We start from the raw sequence: 25,817 nt of genomic DNA on the forward strand, positions 1-25,817 counted from the left end.
GCAGCACACTGGGATGGCACTCGGCCATACCCAGTGGAGCCCGATGATGAAGCATGTCACCAACCAGGTTGGTGAGTGAGGGCTTTATACATAACTTGTATCATCTTCATAGGTCTGCATTCCTCTCTACAACATATTGGTTGGTTTCGAGCCCGTAGACCCGTGCCCCTTTTTTGATGAAAAGTGCCTTGTTTATATTACACTGACTTCATTGTTTTGTAGTCTTTCCCTTGAGGGGACTGGTCGTGTTATTACCCTTCCTCTCCTGTTGTTGATTGGCATTGGTCCATGGTCACCTTGAGGGTGTGGGAGTCCTTCTGGTGAATGTCTACGGCCTAAACGTTGATGACCCCTCCTTTTTCACAGATGTTTGGCGCCGCATCTCAAAATTTCCTCTGGCTGAATTGCTCTGGGGCGGAGACTTTAACGCCTGCCTGGACGAGCAGCTCGACATGCAGGGAAGCGGGGCGACGCGACATAGCCAGGCAACTGAGGCGTGATCGGGTTTTCTAGATGCAGGGGCTATACAGGACATTTGGTGCAAGCGGCACCCGGGTATCTGCGAAAGTACATTTATATCCACGATACATGTCACATGGTCCCGCTTGGACTATTGGCTCCTTTCAGAGATTGCATGCACTTGGGTTGTGTATGTTCGCCAACTGGCCAAAACATTATCGGATCACTCCCCCGTGCTCTTGGAGATGCAGGCTCCCACCTTCGAGCGCCCCCCGTTTCAATGGGGATCGCAGCCCTCCTCACTTACAGACCAGGTGTTCAAGTGCACAGTCGGCGCGGCCATTAGTAACTAGAAAACGCTGGATAGGTAGACAGTCCTGGGGTACTGTGGGAGGCATTTAAAGTAACCATCAGAGGCGTTTGCATGGGTGCGCAGGCGGGGGTTTTGAAAGACCTCCGACGTCGAATGCAACAGTATCTCTGCTTTAGAGCGCGAGTATGCCCAAAACCCTGCCTCAACTATACTAGCTACCATACGGGAGTTGGTAACGGAATATAATGATACAGTAGACCAGGAGCTCGCACATAGGTTACAGCACTTCACTGCGCGTTAAATGATTGCCAATAGGTCGCAACCCCTCATTCCTAACCTGGTCCTCCCGAATCATTCAGGTGTTGTCCCTGCCCAGTCCACGGCGCACAATTTGCGTACTGTCTTCTCCACCCTGCATTACTTTGAGGCCGATTTTCAAGCTGGTGCTGTGTTGCTGGACGCAGCAAAAGCATTTGATTCCCTGCAATGGGAGTTTATGTTCACATTCCTACTCAGACTGGGGCTACCACCCTTTTTTCTGAAGTGGATACACCTACTATATGAGGCGCCGGCAGCGCGTGTACGGGTCAATGGATGGGTATCTACTGCGTTCCCCATTCGGCAGGGTACTCGGCAGGGCTGCCCTCTGTCACCCATGCTTTTCGCACTAGCTTTGGAGCCACTGGCTTGTAAGCTCCGCCAAAGTCACACACAGGCAGCACTCGGCTTTAGACAGCGTCCATTGGCAGTATCGATGTACGCCGATGAAATTCTTCTGTATGTCCGAGAAACCGCAACGTTTCTCCCAGGACTGCTTTGTGAATAAATCAAATTTGAACGCTTTTCAGGGCTTGGCATAGACTGGGCAAAATCGATGGTGTTCTCCCTAACGGCTGGTACACAGAGCGTCGAGCTAGACTTCCCACTAGCATGGTCACACTGACCCAGTAAAATATCTAGGGGTATGGCTTCACAGGTACCCTGAAGTTAAAATGCCAATCTTGCCCAAACTTCTTTACTTGTTCATTAATATCCCCATCCGTCGCACTCTTTCCTTCGTGTGGGGTGGCAAGAAACCTCGATGCAGCTGGGAGGTGCTGATATTACCGTTCGAGTGGGAGGCTTTGTAGCCCCAGATATGCGCTTATACTATCTCTGTGCACAGGCCCAGTTTGCACATTATTGGTTCTTCCCGCACGTAGCTATGGAAGCTGACGCTGTCCTTCCGATGGCCCTTGCTGCGACCACCTTGTCTGGTGGGGGTGGTGGACCTAGAACAGAAATCAACCCCGCACTTTGCACAGCATGGGTGTGGAAGATGCTTGCGACGTGTGCACAATTGCAGTACCTATACGCCCCAAGGTTACCGCTCGCTGCGCACCCGGATATTTCTGATGCAAAAGTGGCGGCTGCCCTTAAGATATTAGGCACGGTAGGAATAACACAATTAGGGGACCTTTATAAACAAGGCCAGTTCAGAGCGCTCTCTGACATACAGGGTGGTAGGGACCGGGGGTTGATGCTTGGGTTCACTTATGTGCGCGTGCGGCATGCGATACGGCCCATGTACCCCGATTACCCGGCAGAGCCCAAGCCGTTGTTAGCACTGCAGGCGGTGTTAGCAGGTGCGGATCGCACAGGTCTGATCACAAAATTGTATACTGCATCCCTTAGGGAAAGAGAACAGCTCGATTGCCCTTCATATAACAAATGGGTGGCGCTACTGGGGACTTCACTGTCGCCAGATATGTGGAAGTTCTGCTGTGTCCTAACTGGCCCACTAACTGCAAATTGTAACCTCCGCATCATCCATTTTAAATACCTGCACCAGATGTACTACACCCCGATGCAATTGATGCGTTTTGGTCTGCGGGAGAGCTCCTGCTGTGTTCGTTGTGGACAGGGGGATGCAGGCTTCTTGCATCTTGCATGGAATTGTAAAGCTAAATACAGTTTTTAGGGTAAGGTTACAAACATGCTTAGGAATATGGTGTCAGAACCCGTGCTACATACTCCTGAGGTTTGCCTATTAGGCTGGGTAAAGAATCTTAAACCTTGCAACCACAGACTGGTAGCTGTTTCGACCTTATTAGCTAAGGAGGCGGTGGCACAGTGCTGGGGCTCTAGACTCACCCCAACACTGAAAAAGTGGGTCCGAGATTTACTGTATTGCAAAGAGCAACTTGAGATCTATGCCGAGGAATTGCCTGAAACTTCACACCCTAAAGATTTTTGGGCTCCGCTCTCTGTGTATCTTCTTACAAACCCTGATTTACAATAGATGCTGTAATCTGATGCTCTAGATGAGCTTACTCTTGGGACAGCCATATGTTGTAATACTGCCGAATGTGATGAGCTGCTTAGTTGGGGTCACAGTATTTTTCTTTTAAGTGCCACAGGGGACAATGGGTAAGAGGGTGGTGGGGAGTTCTGAGGGCTGTTATTTTGTTCCATGGGAAACAAAAATAAACGCTTATACTATTAGTGATCATTGATGTTCGTTCTGGCCCCTTGCAGTGGACCTACTGTGTATTATACAGGCTGTTCAATAAACGAATATAAAAATAAAAAAAGAACCACTCATTGCCAACCACTGCTTGAGCAAAAACACTCCCATCGCAAACAACAGGGGCAGAGAATTAAAATAACACCACATGGGAGCCTATGTTATGTAAATTAAAATAGAAAAATAATGCGCTCCAGCACACACAGTCCAGGATATGGCATTAAGGCCTTTCTTGATAAGAGTATGTTGAAATGATCAGATCCAGTTCGCAGGCGTCAGAGTCTTCCCAAATGTTTTTACTTCGAAGATAAATTGTTCATACAGTATTTGCCCAAAACAATGCAGCTGACACGTGGAAACACATAAGTTGTGCATGTTATGGCTTCCTCAGGACCACAAGTGCGAAAGGTGTTGAACCTTTGCTAAATCCCAACCAAAACAGTGTTTGTCACACTACAGTACACTATTGTACAATTCAAAAGAATAATCCCTGAAGGATTTTTTCAAAACTCTTTGTTTAAGTCATGTGAGCTGTAGATCACAAGCTTTGCATACTCTTGCCATCTAGTGTTGGGTCCGGATGTTTGCAAGTTGTTTTTCTTCAAAGAAGTCTTTCCAGTCATGAGGTATGTGCTCCTCCTTTCGGTGATAAAGTGTATGGGCATCAACTCCATTGTTAGATTTCTCATGTTTCCTCTCGGTGCGCAATCCACTTACCCTCGATGGTATTGTTTTCGATCGCGTATTCCCTTTCTCCGCGAATCATATTTAATACAAAAAACTCTTTTCGATAGGGAAACTCGTGGAAGGCCGTCGGACCTACCCGCGTCGGTCCACCTTGCTGTCGAGGGAACTGACTCCATTCTGCCCTCGGTGCCACGCGAAGTTCCCGCACACAGACTCGCATGAAGTGTGCAACCTGTGCTTATCTCCGAAGCACAACAAACAAGACTGTGACGCATGTAAATCTTTCCGCTCCAAAAAACCACTCCGCGACCGTCCGGCTCGATGTTGCAACATGCAGAGTCAGAACACCAGCTCCATCCCGGACCTCTTCGGAGAAGATTCCGAACAAGAAACCGGCTGTGCCATAGGGGTCGAGGAAGAACTAGAGGACCCTGTCTCCGTCTCCGAGTCCTGCTCCAATGTGGATGAAGATATTCCGCAAGCTCAGTGTATCGTGGGTACCGATCCTCCTTTGCCCCAAAGTCCAACTCAGCTGAAGAAAAAGGCTCCAGTTCCACCTCTGTCTTCAGGCCCTGGTCGGCACCGAGAACATGTTTCCAATGCCCGCCTTCGGGCTCGGCACCGAAACATATGTCAAAGCCTTCCGGCTAGGGGTTGAGTCGTCCACACACAGGCACTGAGCCAAACCTTCGGGTCGAAGCCAAAACCCGTCTCGAGCCCACCTCCTTCAACTCCAAAATCGTCTTCGGGACCAAAATCCTCGGCCCCTAAGACACTGGCACCGAAAACTTTGGCGCCAAAACATAAAGATGCTCCATTACCATAGAAGGAACGCCATTTCGATGTCCTGCCTCCAAATCTGAATCCGAAACAAAAGGAACTGTACATCAATCCAAAAACTGGACATATTGCGACGAAATTGCCACTCAAACGCAAATCTGACTTAGAGGAAGCCTATCACATTCCTTTAAAGAAGAAACATGTGGGTACTAACCCTTCTCCTCCTCCTCCTCCTCCCTTACCTCTTTCCCCAGAAACACATCACTTGTTAATTACCCCTACTGATACACCACCACCATACACACCTGATGATCAGGATGACGGGGATGGGGACAATGATCCTGCAGATCCCTGAAAGGATTACAACACAGATTCTCCCACAGGTAACGATCCTGATCTTTACCCTACTAAACCTTCTCCACCAGATGACAATGTAGGCTATATAGAACTATTACGCAGAGCTGCTGATTATCAAGGGGTTTAATTACACAAAAACTCTTTAGAAGAGGATTTCTTTTTTGAAACACTTAGCAGTTCCCAACGATCCACTCACACACTCCCCATGCTCGAAGGTATGCTAAGACATGTGGATGACATATTTAAGGATCCTGTTCGGGCACGTATTCTCATCCCCAGGATAGACAAAAAGTGTAAATCTGCACCATCAGACCCAGTTTACATCAAGGGCCAGTTACCCTTAGATTCGTTAGTAGTTTCTAATGCCCGTAAACGGACCAATTCTCAAAACATCAGGAGTTGCTCCACCTCCAGACAAAAAGTCTAAGTTGATAGTCGCCTCTGGGAAAAGAATAGCCTCCCAAGCTGCATTTCCAACACCCAAGCCCTTTTAGCCAGGTACGATAGGGCGCATTGGGACGAAATGAAGCAATTGCTCCAATTCCTGCCTGATGAGCACAAGTCCAAAGCTCACGACCTAGTGCAGGAGGGAAAGCTCATCTCTAACAATTCCATTAGGTACACATTCGATGGGACAGACTCTGCAGCTAGCGCCGTCAACACCAGCGTGCTACTAAAAAGGCATGCATGGTTAAGAATTTCTGGCTTTAAACCAGAAGTTCAAGCTTCTATTCTTAACATGCCGTTTGACAAACAACACCTCTTTGGTCCTGTTGTAGACACGTCCTTAGAAAAGATGAAAAAGGACACAGACATGTCAAAATCTATGGGAGCCTTACAGTCCTCTTCTGGCCAGGGTTCTTTTCGGCACTCCTTCTAGCGTGGGGGTCCAGAAATGCCTCCTCAGACACTGCATCCACACTGCACAAGGGCAACAATCAGCCCTCTGCTTCCAAGGGTTTCTGTAGAAGTGCTATTGAGGCAACAATGGCATAGGTAGAGGTAGCACCTTCGCCACCAATGCCAAACAGTGACTTGCCTACACTCCCCCCCCAATCATTTAACATCTGTCAGGCGTCTTTAACAATTCCTACCAGTCTGGCAATCAATAACTAATGGGTGCTAGGAATTATCTGTTCTGGTTATTGCCTGGAGCTTACAGACAATCCTCCAAACATCCCTCCATGTTCACACAAAATGTCACCAGACCATTTACACCTCCTAAATAAGAGGTTCAATCTCTCCTTTTGAAGAGAGCCATAGAGCCCGTACCATTACAATATCAGGGGTCAGGCGTATACTCTGTACTTTCTCATACCCAAAAGGGACGGTTTTCTGAAACCTATTTTAGACCTCAGAGAATTAAACCTTTACATATGATCAGACCACTTTCACATGGTGATGCTTCAACAAGTGCTCCTACTGTTACAACAGGGCGACTTTATGTCTACTCTAGACTTAAAGGGCGCATATCTCCACATTCCAATACATCCCGCTCATCGCAAATTTCTCAGATATGTGGTAGCGGGGCAGCATCACCAGTTCAAAGTACTCCAATTTGGAGCCACCACTGCTCCCAGAGTCTTTACAAAATGTCTGGCAGTAGTCGCTGCTCACCTACGAAGACCACACATTCATGTCTTCCCATACTTGGACGACTGGCTCATCAAAGCCAATACGTTCCCATAGTGTCTCCAGCACACGGACATAACACTGCAGTTACTGCACCAGCTGGGGTTCACAGTCAATGTGTTGAAATCGAATCTTCAACCTTACAACACTCAAAACTATCTAGGAGCCACTTTAGATAGTCAGAAAGCTCTGGCTTTCCCCAATGCAGCCAAAATTCGCAATATCTAGGCTTTCATTCTTCACTTTCAGCCCACTCACTCACTACCAGCTCAGGTGTATATGCAGCTGCTGGAAATGATGGCCTCTTGCATCACGATTGTTCCCCATGCCAAGTTTCACATGCGTCCCCTTCAGGAGTGCTTAGCAAGTCAGTGGAGCCAGTCGCAGGGTCTCTTAACCGATCTAGTGTTGGTAAACTGCAGTATTCATCACTCTTCGCTTCTTCCTAGAGGGTCGTCTCTTTCAGGTCTTCGAAGGAGATGTGAGCTCACTACCCCAGCCCCTGGTATGCGGCGTCCCCCAGGGCTCATCATTAAGTCTGACTCTTTTTAATATATATATGGCCCCTTTGGCAGCAATCATTGCCCCATTTGGAATCCAAATGGTAACCTACGCCGACGACACCCAATTGGTCGTGACTCTTAATCAAGCAACACATCAGACTTAGGCCCTTTATTTATGCCTAACTGAGGTCTCTAAGTGGGTGAGTGCTTCCCTGTTGAAGCTCAACTGGGATAAGACTGAGATCATGATTTTGGGTAACCCCGCCCAGTGATACTGGAGTCCCTGTGGCCAGCATGCATGGGCCCACTCCCAGTTCCTAAAACTGAAATAAAGAGCCTGGGCATCTGGCTTGACCAGAACCTGTCATTCAAGGTGCAGGCATGAAAGACAGTTGCCACCTGTTTCGGCCTGCTCAGAATGGCTAGGTAAGTGCTTCCCCTTCTTCCTCCACTAGCCAAGAAAGTCCTAGTTCAATCTTTGATACTTTCAAGGATTGACTATGGCAATGCACTTTACCTAGGAGCCCCGACAGCAGTCACAACCTAACTACAAACGGTCCAAAACTGTGCAGCGAGACTGCTGCTGGGTGTATCTAATCGCACCTCAGCTAAACCTGCCATTCGCTCACTTCACTGGTTGCCGGTGAAGGAAAGAGTACATTTTAAAGCCCTCTGTATTGTTCATAAGTCCCTTCAGGGGAAAGGACCTCCATTATTTTCGTCTATGATTTTCCCATACAAAGCTAACAGGAAACTCCGTTCGGACGACCTCCACTTTCTGGCGGTCCCTAGAGTTAAGAGGGCCAGAAGCGGTGGTCGTCTTTTTTCTCTTAATGCTGCCAAACTATGGAACGCATTGCCACTCCAGCTCCGGAGGGAACCCAACCACTTAGTCTTCCAAAGACAATTAAAAACTATTCTGTTCCCCTAAGTTACCTTAGCTCCATCTGATTTGGAATGCTCAGCGCTTGGAGGACTCCGGGTAGCCATGCGCTATACAAGTGCCCTTTAATTCAGTTCAATTCAATTCTCTGCAGTGGTGGAACCCACAAAATTTGTCAAAATGACGCCCCTTCTTAGACCCTGTTCCACTGACAATACTAACAACAGATGCGTCGCTCACTGGTTGGGGAGCTAATCTCCAGAAACACACAATTCAAGGCTTGTGGAGTCAAAAGAAAAAAGCTCCCCACATAAATTATCTAGAGCTGCTAGCAGTGTTTCTAGCGCTCAAAGCCTTTCAAATTCACCTTGTAGGCAAAGCTGTCCTAGTTCACACCGACAACATGACAGCTATGTATTATATACAAAACATACACGCTCTCTCCAACTGTCACACCTAGCAAATGGGCCATACACCACAAAATCTCAGGAGTAAACAATCAGATTGCCGACCTTCTCAGCAGACAGAGGCAGCAAATCCATGAGTGGGAACTTCACCCTCAAGTTCTCCTCCTCTACTTTCAAAGTTGGGGGTTTCCTCAAATAGATCTTTTCGCCACAAACAAAAATGCAAAATGCCCAAGCTTCGCATCCAGATATCCACACCCGCTCTCCAAAGGCAATGCACTATGGATGAACTGATCAGGGATATTCGCCTATGCTTTTCCGCCTCTCCCACTCATTCCATTAGTGGTTCAGAAACTCAGGCAAGCATCCCTCACACTGATTTCAGTAGCTCCCACATGGGCCCGTCTACCTTGGTTCATGACCCTGCTGGACCTGTCAGTAGTTCCACATCAAAAGCTGCATCTCATACCAACCTCCTCACATAGAGCCATGGAGAAATCAAACACCCAGATCCCAAAGAACTGAATCTTACGATCTGGCTCCTGAAGTCATAGAGTTTGGTTATTTGAATCTTCCACCAGACTGTATGAACATTATTAGAGAGGCCAGAAGACCTACTACAAGAGCTTGTTATGCAGCTAAATGGAAGCGTTTTGTTATCTATTGTAATAATACCATCTATCCTCACGATGCTTCCGTACAAAATATCATATGTTATTTGTTACACTTGCAGCGGTCAGAATTAGCTTCCACTTCAATCCGTTTACATCTCGCTGCGATAGTGTGGAATCTGTTATGAGAGACAGTGGTCCCTACCAAGGAAACATGAAGTAATACACACAGAATTACAATCAGAGCTGTGGGGGTGTGTGTTCAAATGGAAAGAATTGTATTTAATTAAACATTCAATAAGCGCAGAAAGCATATAATATAATGCAGTGGCCAAGAAGTGGCGGGGTTGGTTAATCAACAGATTTCCAGACCTCAAGCATTTGCTTCCAAAGTGACTTTCAGTGATACATTTATTTACAACAGTCACAATGAGGAAAACATCTTATGCTCCATATAAAACATAAGCAAATGGTTGGAGTCAAGATGTAGTTGTCGATGACGTTTCGATCCCCAACAACGGTCGGGGGATCATCATCAGGACAGAAGAATCTGAATGCCTGAGAAGTAGCCTCGCCAGCACAAGAAGTGGACCGCGAGGTCAGAAGGGTCAAGGAGCAGTGTCCTGCCCATGGCGTCCGAGTGCCAGGGCTCGGGGTCATGCGGTAATATGAAGAATTCTAAAAGGGTTCAGAGTTATGCACAGTCAAGAGGGTCAAGGATCAAACTCCTACCCATGACATCCAGGTGCCGAAGCTGGGAGTCGAGCAGGATTAAGGAGAAGCCTCAAGGATCCAGAGATGCGTGGAGATAATTGCCGGTAGTCAGGGAGCGGGAGCCCAAGACCAGAAGGACAGAAAGTCAAAGCTGGGTCATCATATTCTAGGGATAAAAAAGCTCATGTGACGCTAAGTTAAAAAGAATCAGAAGCTGAATGAAGCATAAAGAAGCAAGCCTTGGCAAAGCCAGTAGTGTTCGCCTTTGGGAGCTACTGGTTTTAAGCAGGGGTGTACAGCATCCCTGGTGTTGTGCAGCATGGCTAAAGTAGAACCCCAAAAAAGGCACTATAACCCTGCAACTGTGTGATTTTGTAGACAAGCACACAGTTGCAGTGCATGCATGTGCTTGCCTGCAAGCTGAGTTGGGCCCTTTTTTTTAGTTGGATGGATAAATGTAAAAAAGTATCAGAAAAGTTTGTTTTTTTATATAAAGAAGCAGGGAAACTACATGAAGGGTTGGGAGGGGGAGAAGCAACATGGAGGGATGGAGTAGGGGGAACTACCCGGAGGGGGGCTGAAACAATACAGAGAATGCTGGTCGAGAGAAGGAACACAGAGGGTGGAGGAAGAAGTACACAACATGGTCTAGAGAGAGCAGCATGTAGTACTGGGAGTGAGAGGATAGAAGCCCAAGTACGATAAAACAACTGGAGGAGAATGACATGAGGACGAGCGCCTCACAGAGGGGGCCGAGGAGAAGCACATGTGTGAGATAGAGCAAAGCAAAGTGGATAGGGAAGAGAAACACACCAGGGAGACAGCTGGAAAGCTCATGCACTCTCATGTAGTGCTTAACCAAAAAGAAAAAAGTGCGCCTGAAAAGTAAGCAGTGGAAGGACACAGATAATAAGTACATTCTCCAGTGGAGGGATAAACACAAGAAGAGGAAGGAAAGTCCAAACAAGCTAAGGGATAAAAAGCAAGCAATTGAGAGTGGCAATAAAGCCAACCATTGGAAAGCAAGGGGCGGGAACTAAGCCCACTGTAAGCTCATAATAGGTCTTTTCGCAAACAGACAGCTTGCACTGTCCTGTAAGTGAGACCTAAAAAAGACCCCTAGGATGAAAGAAAAATACACCATATAGTATAAACCTTCAAACTCAGACTTGACTTTGAAAGGAGATTGAAATTAGAAGAAGACAAAAGATAAAGATACTCCACTACCCCTTAAGAAGAAGAATGTGTTGATGTCAACGCCAAGGAAAAGGCAGTTGACATCAAAAAATGGAAACAATGCCTTGAAGCCGAAGTAGTTCCTTTGCATTAGTTGGCATCCATGCTAAAGGTGAAATAAAACCAGAGTGGAATTGCGTCACTCTTGGGTGAGGGAGTGGCCTGGTGAGGGAGGTAGAGTTTCTGGACAGGGTCAAAACGTTCTACCAGGACCACTATAATACCAACCTATCACATCCAGAGGGAGGCGCGGATTAGTTGAAACATGCGGACTTGGATAAATTTACACTGGATTACATATAGAAGCTAGATCATCCTATAACAAAGAAGGAAATCATGAAGATGATTAAATCTCTTAAGGTCTCGAAGGCATCTGACCCTGATGGGTATACACCACTTTAAAGCATTCTGACCTAAGATTATAGACTTAATGTCCAGGTAGTTTAACTCTTTTGCTAAGTCGTCTGCAGTGATGTCAACCTGGCATCGAGATTGACTGGGGACCTTCTAAGTTAATACACCCAAACCAATCACGTTTGTTTGTAGGGTTGAGAGTGAGTAATAACATGACGAAGGTGGCAGAGGCCTAAAATGAAGGAGGTGCATTTATGCTTAGTTGTAAAAAAAAATGCCTGCAATTGGGGCTTTCCCAAAGAAGCAGTGAGGATGAGATGAGCGATGTGGGTAATTTCATTCCTGAACAAGATTCACAACCTCAACTGCGAGAGGTTAGGATTGATGCACAAGATTCTAGCTTTAAACTGATAGGTGGGGATACAAGCTTTCTCCTCTCTTCTTTGCTCTGTACATTGAGACATTGGCCCAGAGGATTCTGAACAAGCCTGGGATTGATGGGATAAACCTGGGATCCTACCTGAATATGCTCACTAAATTTGCTGATGACCTATAGTTCTAAGTGATAGGCCCCACTTTATCCCACCCGAGACTGTCGGAGAATCCTGAGAGGTTCAGTACAATCGCAGGCTTCAAGAAAAATCTGTGTAAGTCTGAAGAATCTGAACACATCCTCAGACAATCCCCATTGCTTGCGAAGAGATACAGTTTCCGCCGGGTCAAGAAATCCGTAAAGTACCCAGATATTAATATCACTTTGCATACTGGAGACTACTTCGTAGCTAATTAGCCACCTCTGTTTCAAATGATTAAAAGATGGCATGCTTAGCACCTGTCATGACTTGGGGCCCATATCAACGGTCAAGATGATGACCCTGCCAATGATTCTCTTCCTCTTCCAGGCCCTAGACATCCCTGTTCCTAGAGAATACCTGCAACTGGTTCAAAAAGCATGTTTCAAGTTATTTTGGGGGGACGGAGGAGGATGAAGTTGGGTATCAGACAGTGCTTTCTGTCCACTAAACAGGGTGGGTTTGATGGTTCAGACCTAGTTACATTCCTCAAAGTGGCTCATCTGTGATATATGTGAGAGTTATCGAGAGCTAGCAGGGAGAGACATTGGTGCCTCCTGTGCCATGTTTTGACTGCCCATTTGAATGGGGAGGTCCCATGGATCAAGTGAGAGGATAAGGACATTACTGTACAAAGTTGTGATTTTAAGAGCTAGCATACAGGTCTAGGACATAGTAAAGGATAAGTTAGTGCTGATAAGTTATCCACCCCAATTAACACCCTTATAAGTAACTCTGACTATACACCAGGGCTAGGCAGGTGAGCTTTCTGGAAATGGGAGACTAGCAGGTGCCTGAAATTGGTTGATTTATTCAGAGGATGTATGATTAAAACCTGTGAATATACACAAGAAGACTGTCTCTTAAAAGAGGGGAAGTGTTACCATTGCGCTCAGTTGAGACATTGAGATATGCACAGCACAGTAAAGCCTAGGGCATTACAGGGACTGATTCATTGTAAGAAACTCCTACAGACACATATAGACACTTGACCTCAGGTATTTACAGCATCTTGCAAGAGGTCCCTTGCAAGATGCTGAATGGTTGCAGAAGTGGATTCAATACTGCATGGGAGCGGGAATTGGGTACAACCCACTCAGATAAGGATTGGGATCACATTCTATTCGCGTAGGAGATAAAAGCATGAGAGGGAAGTAAACCAGAATCTCTGAGTGGCATTACACTCTTATCAAATTGCACACACTAACTAGGCAAAAGGCAACCTGATACTATTTTACATATTTTGTGTGAATGTTTAAAGATCTGTGCATTTTGGGCCCAGGTTTTGAACCATGCATTTCAGGTAACCGAAGTAAGATATCCAGCTCCTGCTACTCTTAGGTTGGGCACAGGAAATCATCTGTGTGGTGATTTAGCGGTACATGTAATTTGGTGATGCTGTCCTTGCTGTCAGCCAAACTCTTGCTATTATCAAGACGAAAGTAAGCTAAGCCCCCAGTGATGTTAGATTGGATTGATAGGCTGTGGTACCTGGGTAGTGACGAAAAAGGTCTCCCATGAGAGGGCTGGAACTGAGAGCATGTTCTCCAAAATCTGGTCACCATAGCTAGGATTTATTTCTAAGGAACCCTCTTGAAATATCTGACCTAGATCTTAAAGGGACTCCAAATGGGGCAGAGTCTTGTGGTTTCCAGAGGTTTACATGGTAGGGCAGTTAGCGGTGGGCTTCATTTATTGCTTGGGACTGGCAGGCAAAACTGTGTTCTTTATTTCTTATGACTATTTCGGAGAGCATCAATCTCGGGATGCGGGATGGAAAAGGGGACAGGGTATGGTTGGTTGTCTTGTCCTTTGCTGTCTCAAATATCAATAAAGGTTGTTTTGAATTGTAAAGTGCTCTTTGGGTGCTAAATATAATGCTAGATGACAAATCTGCACTGATGCTGCCCCATGGAGGCATGCATGGCTAGGAATCTCCCAAAAAAGGTCAGTGACACTCTTAGAGCTGCCCCAACATCCATAGGGGCTTTCAGCAAGGGAGCACCTCATAACCGGAAAGGTCTGGCATGCCCTCCTGACCAACAAACTTTTCAATCAAGAGAAGCCACAGGACGTCAGCACGCAGCAGCATGATGGCAGCAGGCAGCTCTGAGCTGGATGCCCTTTTTAGGTAGCAAAAGGAGCCAGGCCCCTAGAGTTTCTGGGTGGGCCAATGAATAAACCAACCCGAGATGACCCCCATTACAAAGCTTCAGTTGGGGTCAGATAGTGTGGTTTTCTGCAAGAATGGTAAAAAATAACATCCAGCAGTTTGGGTCTAAATATTGTACGTTATGGATACTGCACAGAATTAAGAGACCAGACCTCCCAATATTCAACCACAGAGACAGTCATACAAAAATGAATACTAATTTGTTTTCCATTAAGTGGAAGGACCTCTAACAAAAAGAGCAATAGAAACGGTACCAAAGGAGGAACACAATACAGGCACCCAATTTATCTCCTTGAATCCAAGCAAGACATTTTCTTTTTTTTTTTTTTTTTTTTTTTTTGAAACCGTTTATTGCAGTTTATAGAAGTTACAGGTATGGGCCTACAACCACACGGCCGGCCGCTAGAGCATCAAAAGCATATTACATACATACAACAAAAAGCTTTCTCAGCGGTGCACAGTAGGAAGACAGGAGTGATCAATGGTGCAGGCCTCACAGCTCCATGCCCACAGTACGGTTCCATTTTCTTAACGCAAAACAACGTAAACAAACCACAACCGCAAGGCAACCCTCGATCCAAAGTGACAACACGCGCTCCATAAGTGGGGGATCCAAACCAGCAGCAAAATTCTGAAGAGGGGGACGGGAGTAGATCAGGGACTGGGGGACCGCGCGCCCGCGGCCAAGGGAGGGGCGCCATCTAGGGAGACGGAGCCGGCGAGGCCGCCGGTAGCAGCGGCGGCTCACAAATACCCCCGCGGTAGGCGTTCCAGGGGCCCCAGAGTTTCATCCACGCCCCAGGCTTACCCCTCGCCACATACACCACCTTTTCACGAAACATACACCAATCCATATGCTCTTTCCAGGCCGACACCGCAGGGGGCCTCTGGGATCCCCACAATTGGGCAATATCACGCTTGGCTATCATGTATCCCAGAGTCACCCACCGCGCCTGCGGGACCGAGTAGTCATTTGGTTCCCAGACATTCAGCAAGCATCTCCTCGCTTCAGGCAGCAGCGCGACACGCGTAACCATCCGTAGAACCTCATGCACACCACGCCAGAATCGCTCCACCTTCGGGCACTCCCACAGTATATGCATGAAAGTCGCCAACGCACCACAGCCACGCTTACACATTCCATCACCGGCAAAACCCATACGTAAAAGCCTTGGCCCCGTCACGTAGACCCGGTGAAGGATCTTGAGCTGGACGAAACGAAGGCGAGCCGGGATGGCCACCTCTTTCGGAGAGGCCACCGCGGAGATCCAATCCTCGTCGTCCAGCTCCAGCCCGTCGGCAACCCAAGCCTCGCGGAGACTAGTCAGCAGACACGATCTATCGTTAATCAATTTTTTGTATATGAGGGAGATCGTGCTGTCCGGGACATGGCCATCTAGCACTCTGTCCTCCAGGGGGGAAGACTCCGGAATGGATGCAACATCCGGGAAGACGGAGCCCAGCGCATGGCGGACCTGTAGGTACCGAAAGTACTCACTGCCCTGCAGCTGAAACTCCGCCTGCAGCGTCTCAAAAGTTTTGAATCCCCCCCTCGTCCAGAGATCTCCCACCGTGCTGATTCCGATCGTGTCCCACTTCTCGAAGCCCTTCGACGTCCACAGGGAGCCCAACCTCTCAGATGCATACAGCGGAGACGCTCGGGTCAAACGGTCCTTCCACCCCATAGCTGCATTAGCCGCGTGCCAGACACGCACCATGACACGCGTCGGTCCCGTCAAACGGGAGTCGGGCGCGCCAGAGTAGAGCGCTCGATTATAATCGCCACCGGGCAGAAGCGTCCTGTCCATCTCAAATGCCGGGTTCAAGGCGGGCCCGTAAAGGCCATGATTAATTGCAGCTAGTTGGGAGGCCCAGTAATACCGTTTGATGTCCGGGAGGGCGACCCCTCCATCGTACCACGGGAGCATCAATTTAGCCAGAGCAATACGCGGCCTCCCGTCCCAGAACAGGCGCCGCTGGAGGCCCTCCACCTCGCGAAAGTAGCGTGCCGGGACCAGGTCCATGGTATTCTGGAGGGCGTAGAGGAAGCGCGGCAGGGACATCATTTTAAATAAGGCCGCTCGGCCGAGCGGCGAGAGCGGCAGACGCCGCCAGCGCACCACGTCCTCCCTCAGACGCTGGAGGGGGGGCAACAAGTTCTGCTCATAGCGGGCCTCCGGGTCAAGAGTGATATATATACCCAGGTACCGGAAACCCTGGGAGGCAATCTGGATCGGACAGTCCCGTGGCAAGACCGGGGCCTCCCCGGAAAGCACATAGACACAGGATTTCGCCCAGTTGATGACCAGGCCTGAGTTGCGACCGAAGGAGCGCAAAACATCAACCAGGACGATCAGTGACTTGCGCGGGGAGGCGAGATACAAAAGGATATCGTCAGCATAGAGGGACACGCGGTCCTCATGCTCGGGGGTCCAGCGGAGACCACGGATAGAAGGGTGCCACCGCAACCACTCCGCCAGGGGCTCCATGGCCAGGGCGAACAGGAGAGGCGACAGGGGACAACCCTGTCGCGTGCCCCGCCCCAGCGCGAATGGGGCAGATACTCGCCCATTCACCACCACCTGCGCCAACGGGCCCGAATATAGCAATTTGACCCAGCTGACGAAACCCGGGCCGAACCCAAACTTCGCCAGCATCGCCCAAATATATGGCCATTCGAGCGTATCAAACGCCATGGTGGCGTCCAAGGACGCCAGGATGGCCGGCTCCCGCACAAATGGGACACGCGCGAGCACCCCGTGTAGGCGCCGCAGATTAAGCGCCGTGTTGCGGTGTGGTATAAAGCCCGATTGGTCTTGGTGGACCAAATCGCCCACCACGCCAACCAACCGGTTGGCCAACACCTTGGCGAGGATTTTGGGCTCCGCGTTCAGAAGCGAAATCGGCCTATAGGATGTGACCCGCTCACGGGGCTTCCCCTCCTTATGGATCACCACAATTGTAGCCAGACGCTGGTCCGGCGGGAGGGAGCCCTGCGAGTGGGCCGCAAGGAACATCGCGCGCAGGTGGGGCGCCAACACATCCGGGCGTAGCTTGTATAGCTCAATGGGAATACCATTGGGGCCCATGGCCTTGCCGGATGCAACCGAGCGAATAGCCGAGGCAATTTCGTCCGAGGTGGGCGGGGCATCCAGCGAATCCCTGTCCTCCACCGTAAGGGAGGGCAGTGCGATGTCCCGAAGCAAGGCATGGGAATCTTCCTCCGAGCAGGGAGAAACCGGGGAGTAGACTTCGCGGAAATAATCCGCGAAGCAGGAGACAATGGCTTCCGGCTCAGTGACGCACACACCATCCACGCACTCAATCAGAGGCACCACGCGGCTCGCTCTTTCCCTCTTGTCCAACCACGCAATCAATTTGCCAGCCTTGTCACCCACATCATACAATCGCCCCTGCTGCTCTCTACTGAGGCCCCTGGCCGCCTCCGTGACGAGGGCCCGATAGGCCGCCTGCTTTAAGTGCAAAGCATGCAACTTGGCGTCTGTTACCCCGCTCCCCAGGTCACCCTCCAGTTCTGCAATCTCGGCCTCAACCCGGGTCACCTCCTCCCGCTCGCGCCGCCGGGCATTGGAAATAAAGGAGAGGGCCTCCCCTCTAAGAACCACCTTGAAAGCCTCCCACAGGGAGATGGCAGACGGGACCGACCCCACATTCTCATCGAAATAGCGCTGTAAGGATTTGATCAAGTCGGCACGAATGGTGGGGTCGCGCAAATACCATGCATTGATCGGGGCCACTCTGCCATCCCCCCTCGGGAAGACATCGAAATGCAACAACAATGGGGAGTGGTCTGAGATACCCCGTGCCAAATGGCGCACCTCCCCCACCCTCCCTGCCTGGGCCGCCGGGACAAGGATGTAATCAAGCCGCGAGAGGCTACCATGGGCCCCCGAGTGGAAGGTGTACTGTTGCAATACGGGATGCTTTAAGCGCCAGCAATCCACCAGGCCCAGCGTGTCTAAAAGGCCGGGCAGCCACGCCTGTGCCCGGGGGAGGTCCCTAGGGGGATGGCGATCCATAGACCCAGAGGCAACCGCGTTAAAGTCCCCTCCAACCACCAACAGGCCACCCGGAAGGTCCAGAAGGAGGCGCCCCAGGTCCGCAAATGTAGTGGCTTGTAACCCAGGCGGGACGTACACTGATATAAAGATAAACACTCTACCCTCCATTCGCCCCACCAGAACAGTGTAGCGTCCCCTCTCATCATGGCGCACCTCGTCAATCTCCAACGGGAGCGAGTTCTTGACCATAATACCCACCCCCCGCGAGCCCGAAGTGAAGCCGGAGTGGGCCGCCAAACGATATCCCCGCCGATTCATTGCATGAAAGGTGTTACCTATAAGGTGTGTCTCCTGCAGGAAGACAACATCTGGAGAAATACGTTTTAAATACTGCAGGACCACACCACGCTTAATCCTATCCCCCAGGCCGTTAACATTCCATGACAACACAATCAAATCCCTACCCCCCATCATACGTCAAAACAATCGGTCGCCCCCCACCGAGCATCTTAAAAACAACAAAACAGTTGCGGGTTTGCCTTGCGGTGCTAACAAACAACACACCCCCCCCCACCCCCCGGTCCCAACAGAACTCCCCCCTCCCTGCACCCCTGCATGAGCCCAGATAGCCCCCCCAAAGTGCAGTGTGCCTGTCGCCCCATAGCTAAGTACTAACTAGTCCCCCCGAGGAGGAGGGAAGCCCCCAGCAGACCCCACCCGACCTCCATGCAAGACATTTTCTAGATCAGTTTTTGATCTAAGAATCCTAAACAGATCATAACTCGAAATTCAAAATGACGGGCTTAGTAGAGGATATCCTGATTTTGGAAGAAGGAGACTACCTGGCATCAATAGACATCAAGGATGCCTAATTCCACCACAAAATGAACAAGGAGCACCCCTTATACCCCAGCTTTGTAATTGGGGACCCACATTATCCCAAAACTACTAACGTTTGGGATAGAGTCAGCAACATGGGTGTTCACAAAATGCCAGTGATAAATGTGCACTCAAACTTAGATTACTGGCTGATAAAGGGAATCCCTTTCCAACTGTGCCAGAACAGTACAAATGAGATTGTTCTCACCTTGTTCTTTTTAGATATCCGATTCATTACGCAAAGGTCTTCACCTTTATCTTCAACGTTTTTCTGGGGCTAAGCTCAACAAACTCAAATCAATGGGCTTTGCCATTCAGAAAAGAGTTCTGGGGTAACAGAGACAGGTTCCCCACTACTCCATATCATAGTCTGTGACAGTGAGGATGGGCATGATGCATCATGCATTCTTCTAATAGCCTTGGCGAGGTAACACAAGAGGCTTATAGAGGAGTGGCTCTTGAATCAGTGGTGACAGTCATTTGGGATTGGGAAAAGCTACTGGTTATTATGAGCAAATTACAACAGGAACTGAAATAGTGGTCAAAAGGAAAATATGAGATCCAGTCCCAGATCTGGTGTCTTCTGTGCCCCTTAGCTTCTGGCGACATTGCGTTTGGCGGCTATCAAGCCTATGCCTAACCATAGCTTTGTGTGTTTGGGTAACCCATATCCCCCCCATATATTTAATGCAAATTATTTTGGGGAGAAGGCGATCCCATGTCCAGTGACAAGTCCAGTGACTTGTATCAAACATTCCTTTACTCCCTCCAGGTTCTGCTGTATTTCTGGGCATGAATACAGTATATGGAAGAAGTACCCAGCCTGCATTTACCCTCTAAGACATTCCTGTGGTTGTTTGAGCACCATAAGAAAGTTAAAAAAAAACATTTCCTCCATAGCTTTAGGGTTACCTGTGGGGAAACGTTTTTGAGAGGCAGTTCCACAGTTCGAGATTAAATTTCAGCATTGCGGCGGCTACAATTTTAGGGGTGGCCTGTTCTAGGAAGATTTTTCTCCAAAACAATTTGGGATTTTGAAATGGTTCTGAACTTTTTGGACTTCCAGACTTTCACCAGGACCAATGCACTTGTATCCGACCAGGGCTCCATTGCGGTCGGCCTCCAGTTGTGCCTAGGTCCGGTGTACCCCTTCCACAGACTACCATTGATGCTTTGTGATTTTTTTGGGGCTGTTTTCACTTAAATCTTCATATCTCTAATGGATTTTTGTCATGTTGGTCTTATTTACCCATAACATTTGTCTCTTTAATTCTAAATTGGTTGTGGAGTTTTATTGTGGTTTGTGTGACTTTTTCTATTTTGTATGCACTGCTTAAATACTTTACACATTTCCTTTGATTTAAGCCTTTGTGCTTTGTTTCACATTATTAGGAATTGAGCACAGGTTTATTTAATTATATTTATGTGACATCCAGCAAGTGGTGGACTTATCTTTGAGGTGAACATTTGTCCAACCCAAATTAATTCACATTCCTACACTGGTCATTAGTAGACAACTTAACAAACAAACACTAATGTGTGTGGATGTTCACTCAAGAAGGGAGGACAGGAGGTGTAAACCGGTTATTTTCAATAACCAGCACTCCCCTTTTTCCACTAACACTCAGAACTGCTATGTAATCTATTCACAGTACGTGACGCTAGAGGAGATTGACATTACAAAAGAAAAATGTTAGTTGTGACTTCCCTATCCCCCCAGAGCAGAAGGGGACTTAATTAAAAAAATAACTCCGTATCATTCTGAGTCATATGGTCGACACCTTAGAAGAGCTTGAAACTAGGGGTGAGCATAACTTACTTGGATAATTACCACACTAGTTCCTTTGGGCTTAACCCATGGATAAATCTAATGCAACAGTGCCTTGAGGGGGCACGTCCGACATTAGGAGATCTGCACCTAGATGGTGCATTTGTTACTTGGTAGGAGGCACAACATCTTGTGTTTTTAGGTGTTCGCCCTATGTGGGAAGGGTATGCCCAGACGTGGGTCCCGTGCTCACTACGCCACTGGAGTCAAGCTATCCTGGCTGAAGAGGGGTGAAACCCCGAAACCGGTCCTAGGAAGCTTGTTTACGGTCCAGGGAAGACATGGCTTGACAGTTCGGGCTGGACTGTTCCCATGAGGCACAGGGTCAAGACTGATTTGCATATGGCCATGTCTGAACTGGGGTGGCGTGGTGAGCAAAATAACGATGGATTAAACCCAGATCTGTGACTGGGGGTGAATGTTTTGCCAATGTGCAAAATTCCATCCATCATCTTGTGTGTTTTACAACAGATATTGCAGCTGGGGCTGGGTAGTTTCTTTAGTAAGGAAAAGGTAACAGAATTGTGTAAGAGATTTCGACTGATTTTCCTTCTGAACCAACGGAGTCACATTCACTGGACTGATGCTAGATGCAGGGTCCAGCAAGAATATGATCATGCGCCTCAATGCAGCATTCAAGAAGGACAAAAAAAGTCAGCCGCTTAATACATGAAGCCTGTGGGATATCGATCTTTTAGATCCCCTCACAGACGGTGAGTGGACCACGACCAATGCAGGATATGACCAGCAATGGCAGATTCAAACTGGCTTACTTTTTATTATCTACATTGACTTATCTCATGCCTCAGAGAATGCATAGAATTTTCCCTGCCATACCTGACGCGTGCCCAATGTGTGGCACAAAGCAAGCAACTTTTCTTCATCTGACTTAGAGATGTAAAAGGTTGAAAAATTATTGGACAGAAGTGGTAGAGCGAATGACGGGGTAGTGACTGCGCTGCAGCTGGAGGGGGTGGGGGTGGCTACGCTGCAGTTGGAGGTGCCTCTTGGGGGTAATACCCAGGCCAAAAAAAGATTGCAAACTGTAGAATAGTTTTGCAGCCTTGGGGAAACTGCTAGCTAAGAGATGCATAGCCATACACTAGCTTTCTACAATTGCCCCAGACCCCAATCTAATAGTGCAGGCCCAGATCAGTGGGCTGTGGCAGAGGAATATAGACTGCGTCAGGTGAGAGTGGATGAGAATGCAGATCGAGACCTGAGGTTAGGGGAGGAAAAGGTCATAAGGCTGATGGCCCCTCCGTCGGACCAAAATATAATAAAGAATACCCAAGCAGATAGCTCATCAGAAGGTGGGGTCCGACCTGAGAAATGTAAGAGGAGGTGTAGATGAGTGGGGCCTTTGGAGGTAGAAGAAAGGGGATGGTATGTATTGATTTTTTTAATGGAGACTGGTAAATGTACATACACTAATCTAAGTCTTCCCCCTTCCCACTGAATAAGTTGTAATGTCAATCTACCTGGTTTAATGTTGTACACTGATGGATCTATGAGATGCTATTGAAGCTGGGTTCTGCTGTATGTTATGTATTATATTGTTATTTGAAGACAAAATAATAAATACATATTTTTTTAAAAAACATGGATGACTCTAAATCTCCCTGCTGATATTATCACCAGTGTGGCATACTCAGTTCACAGCATTGTCCTTTTGGTACAGCCTTTTGGTGGTCTCTCCCCACTTTTTCTCTTCAGCACTCATTTTCTCTTAAACTGTTGTCCTTCCTCTGCTGCTTTCTCAGGCAGCTTTACATCTGCCTGTCCATCAACTGTTGTTTTTGCATTTGTCACCCCGAGTGGGAAGGGTATGCCCAGACGTGGGTCTGGTGCTCTCCATGCCACTGGAGTCAAGCTATCCTGGCTGAAGAGGGGTGAAACCCCGAAACCGGTCCTAGGATGCTTGTTTTCAGTCCAGGGAGGACCTGGCTTGGCAGTTCGGGCTGGACTGTACCCATGAGGCACAGGGTGAAGACTGATTTACATATGGCTGGGTTCCAACTGGAACGGCATGGTGATCAAAAAAACGATGGATTTAGGCCCAGATCTCTGTACTGGGGTGAATGTATGACATTGTTCTGCATTCTGTCCATCAACTGTTGTTTTTGCATGTGTCACCCCGAGTGGGAAGAGTATGCCCGGACGTGGGTCCCGTGCTCTCCATGCCACTGAAATCAAGCTATCCTGGCTGAAGAGGGGTGAAACCCCGAAACCGGTCCTAGGATGCTTTTTTTCAGTCCAGGGAGGACATGGCTTGGCAGTTCGGGCTGGACTGTTCCCATTGGGCACAGGGTCAAGACTGATTTGCATATGGCTGGGTTCAAACTGGAACGGCATGGTGAGCAAAAAACGCTGGATTTAGGCCCAAATCTCTGTACTGGGGTGAATGTATGACATTGTTCTGCATTCTGTCCATCAACTGTTGTTTTTGCAGCCTTACGTCCCCTCCAGTTTCTAGTGGACCTCAACTTTCTTCTTCTCTCCATCCCTCTTCTTGTACGCCCGTCTCACTCTCTCTGTCAGTCCATCTCATTTCCTTTTTCTCTCTTTTGAGCCCATTCTTTGTAATCTATCTTTCTGTCTGTCTCACTTTCCCCTTGTTGTGTCACTAAGATCTCTTTTGTTTTTCTCTCTGTTCCTGGTCAGTCCATCTTTTTTAACTGTCTTAGGGCCAGATAGATGTACGATGCATTTTTGCATGCGCAAACGGGTTAGCGACCCGTTTGCGCATGCAAAAACTGTTGGGGCCATGTACAAACCCTATTTAGCGAGTCGCAATTTATTTGCGACACGCTAAATAGGAATTGCGTCTTGCAATTAGGAAGGGGCGTTCCAAGGGTGTCCCTTCCTAACTGCGACTCGCAACCCTATGTAAGAATGTTTTGCGGCCGCAAAACACTCGCAATTTACTGCCCTATATAAGAGGGTGGTAATGAAGTTGCAAATAGGAAGGGATCTCCAGGGGACCCCTTCCCCTTTGCAAATTCAGGGTGAAATATTTTTTGGGGGAAAGAAGTGGTCCCAGGGACCACAAACTGCCCTTAAAAAATGAAACTAAAACGTTTCATTTTTCTTTTTTAAAATGCATCCCGAAAATGAGCTGCATTTAAAAAAAACTGCTTTATTTAAAAGCAGTCCCAGACATTGAGGTCTGCTGAGCCCAGCAGACCACCATACCTGGGAGGGCCAGCCATTCCCAATGGGGTCGCAAATTGCATGTGCCTTATTAATATGCATGAGGCATGCAATTTGTGCCCCATTGGGCATCGCAGTCAGTGTCGCAGGCACTATTGTACATACCAATTTGCGACTCGCAAATTCTTTGGACATACATCTGGCCCTTACTCCTTTGCGTCCTGCCACCTCTCTAGTTGCCTACATGTTTCTCTCCTTCTTACTCTTTTTTAGTGCCTCATCTCTTTTCACCTCTCTCTCTCTCTCTCTCTCTCTCTCTCTCTCTCTCTCTCTCTCTCTCTCTCTCTCACACACACACACACTCATTTTCTCTCTCTCCCTCTGTCTCTCTCACTTTGTCAATTCTTTTGTCTTCGACTCTAACGCTGGTTCACATATCTCTTTTTGGCTTCTGTAGACCCTTCCAATGTCCAGTTGGTAGATGTTCCTTAAGTCAGGAGCCTGATTCTCTTTTGACATTCCAATTTTGAAGCAACAGAAAGATATTTTATTACGGAATCTATCTGAGTAAGTGGCTGGGGATAGCCAGACAAGTTGGGTGTAGATCTGTAATTTAACTTAAACTTATTTACAGTTTACTGTGTTTTTATGTGATTTAAAGGCATTGGGTTTGGTGTGAATATAATCTAAAATACTGTTTTTTGTCTTCCCAGTGCTCAGGTCCGTGTGGAGAGGGACGGATGATCCGGCATATCGATTGCAAAAATATGGAAGGAGAGGTGATTGCGAACTCTCAGTGTGACCGAGACAACAAACCACTGGCAGTTCACCCATGTGGAGGCAAACACTGCCCTGCACATTGGGTAGAGCAAGAATGGGAACAGGTAATACAAGTGATTTAGAGGCATGTAATGCACATCGAGAGAGAAGCATGTAATATAGATAGTAGATGTGTGAATGTGTCGAAGAGATAGTAAATTTTTTGGCGGAGGGATGCTCATTGAAGTTCATTCAAACTAGGATATCACTATAGACCTAGCCGCCACCAATGACAATCCATAAGATTCAGGTGTTCACTGTTCAGAAGACTTCCAAAGATGCCTTGTTTTGCTAGTGTTGGTATCCTACAGTGATACATGGCTCTTTTCTGAATTTCTCATGCGGGATATCACAAATGTATCCCTGCACACTGTGATCATCTGTTGCGCAGAGGTGACAGGGAGGAGCCGGCATCTGTTTACATGGTGGGTGACAGAAGGGAGGGGAAGCAGCACAGATGCCCTGAAAAATGCAGCTTTAGAAGTGCATTTTACTTTTAGATAAGAGGAATGTGAAGAAATGCAGAGCAGAGGCCCTATGCCAGCAAAAAGAAGCACTCTTGCCTTTAATTCAGCCTGGCCCATTGTTTCATTGCCAGATTGAGTTGTTGGTCAGCCTATCCCTTTAATAGTATTTTAAAGTAATCTTAGCATCAATATCCAAGTCCTGTCATGCCTTTGCCATTTGTGTACCACATATCCTGCTTCTGTCTTACATCCTTGTCTAGTCCACACCTTTAAATATACCCACCCAAACTGATATAGTTCTTCTGTAATGGATGTTTACTGTGTGCAGAAAATCTGTGAGACGTGTTAATATTTACATTAGACATCTGGACTCTAAAACGCAAGATGGCAGCCCTCACAGGCAAAAGGCGTGATCATACGACCCTAGAGAAGCTTGGCAGCTATACAGTTGCCTTGAGTACA

At 47.9% G+C, this 25,817-nt stretch overlaps 1 protein-coding gene across 5 annotated transcripts in view; it reads left to right on the forward strand.

Moving 5' to 3' along the window:
• LOC146833886 (ADAMTS-like protein 2) overlaps positions 1-25,817 on the forward strand; it is a 255,455-nt gene that overhangs the window by 211,223 nt on the left and 18,415 nt on the right. For all 5 annotated transcript variants that reach the window (XM_085601779.1, XM_085601781.1, XM_085601784.1 and 2 more), the window contains one exon: positions 24,783-24,953. In XM_085601779.1, the coding sequence (XP_085457905.1) occupies positions 24,783-24,953 (171 nt within the window). The remainder of the gene's footprint in view (positions 1-24,782; positions 24,954-25,817) is intronic.

The sequence above is a fragment of the Triturus cristatus genome, chromosome 4_2, assembly GCF_964204655.1.
Source record: "Triturus cristatus chromosome 4_2, aTriCri1.1, whole genome shotgun sequence".
In the NCBI taxonomy this organism is placed as follows: Eukaryota; Metazoa; Chordata; class Amphibia; order Caudata; family Salamandridae; genus Triturus; species Triturus cristatus.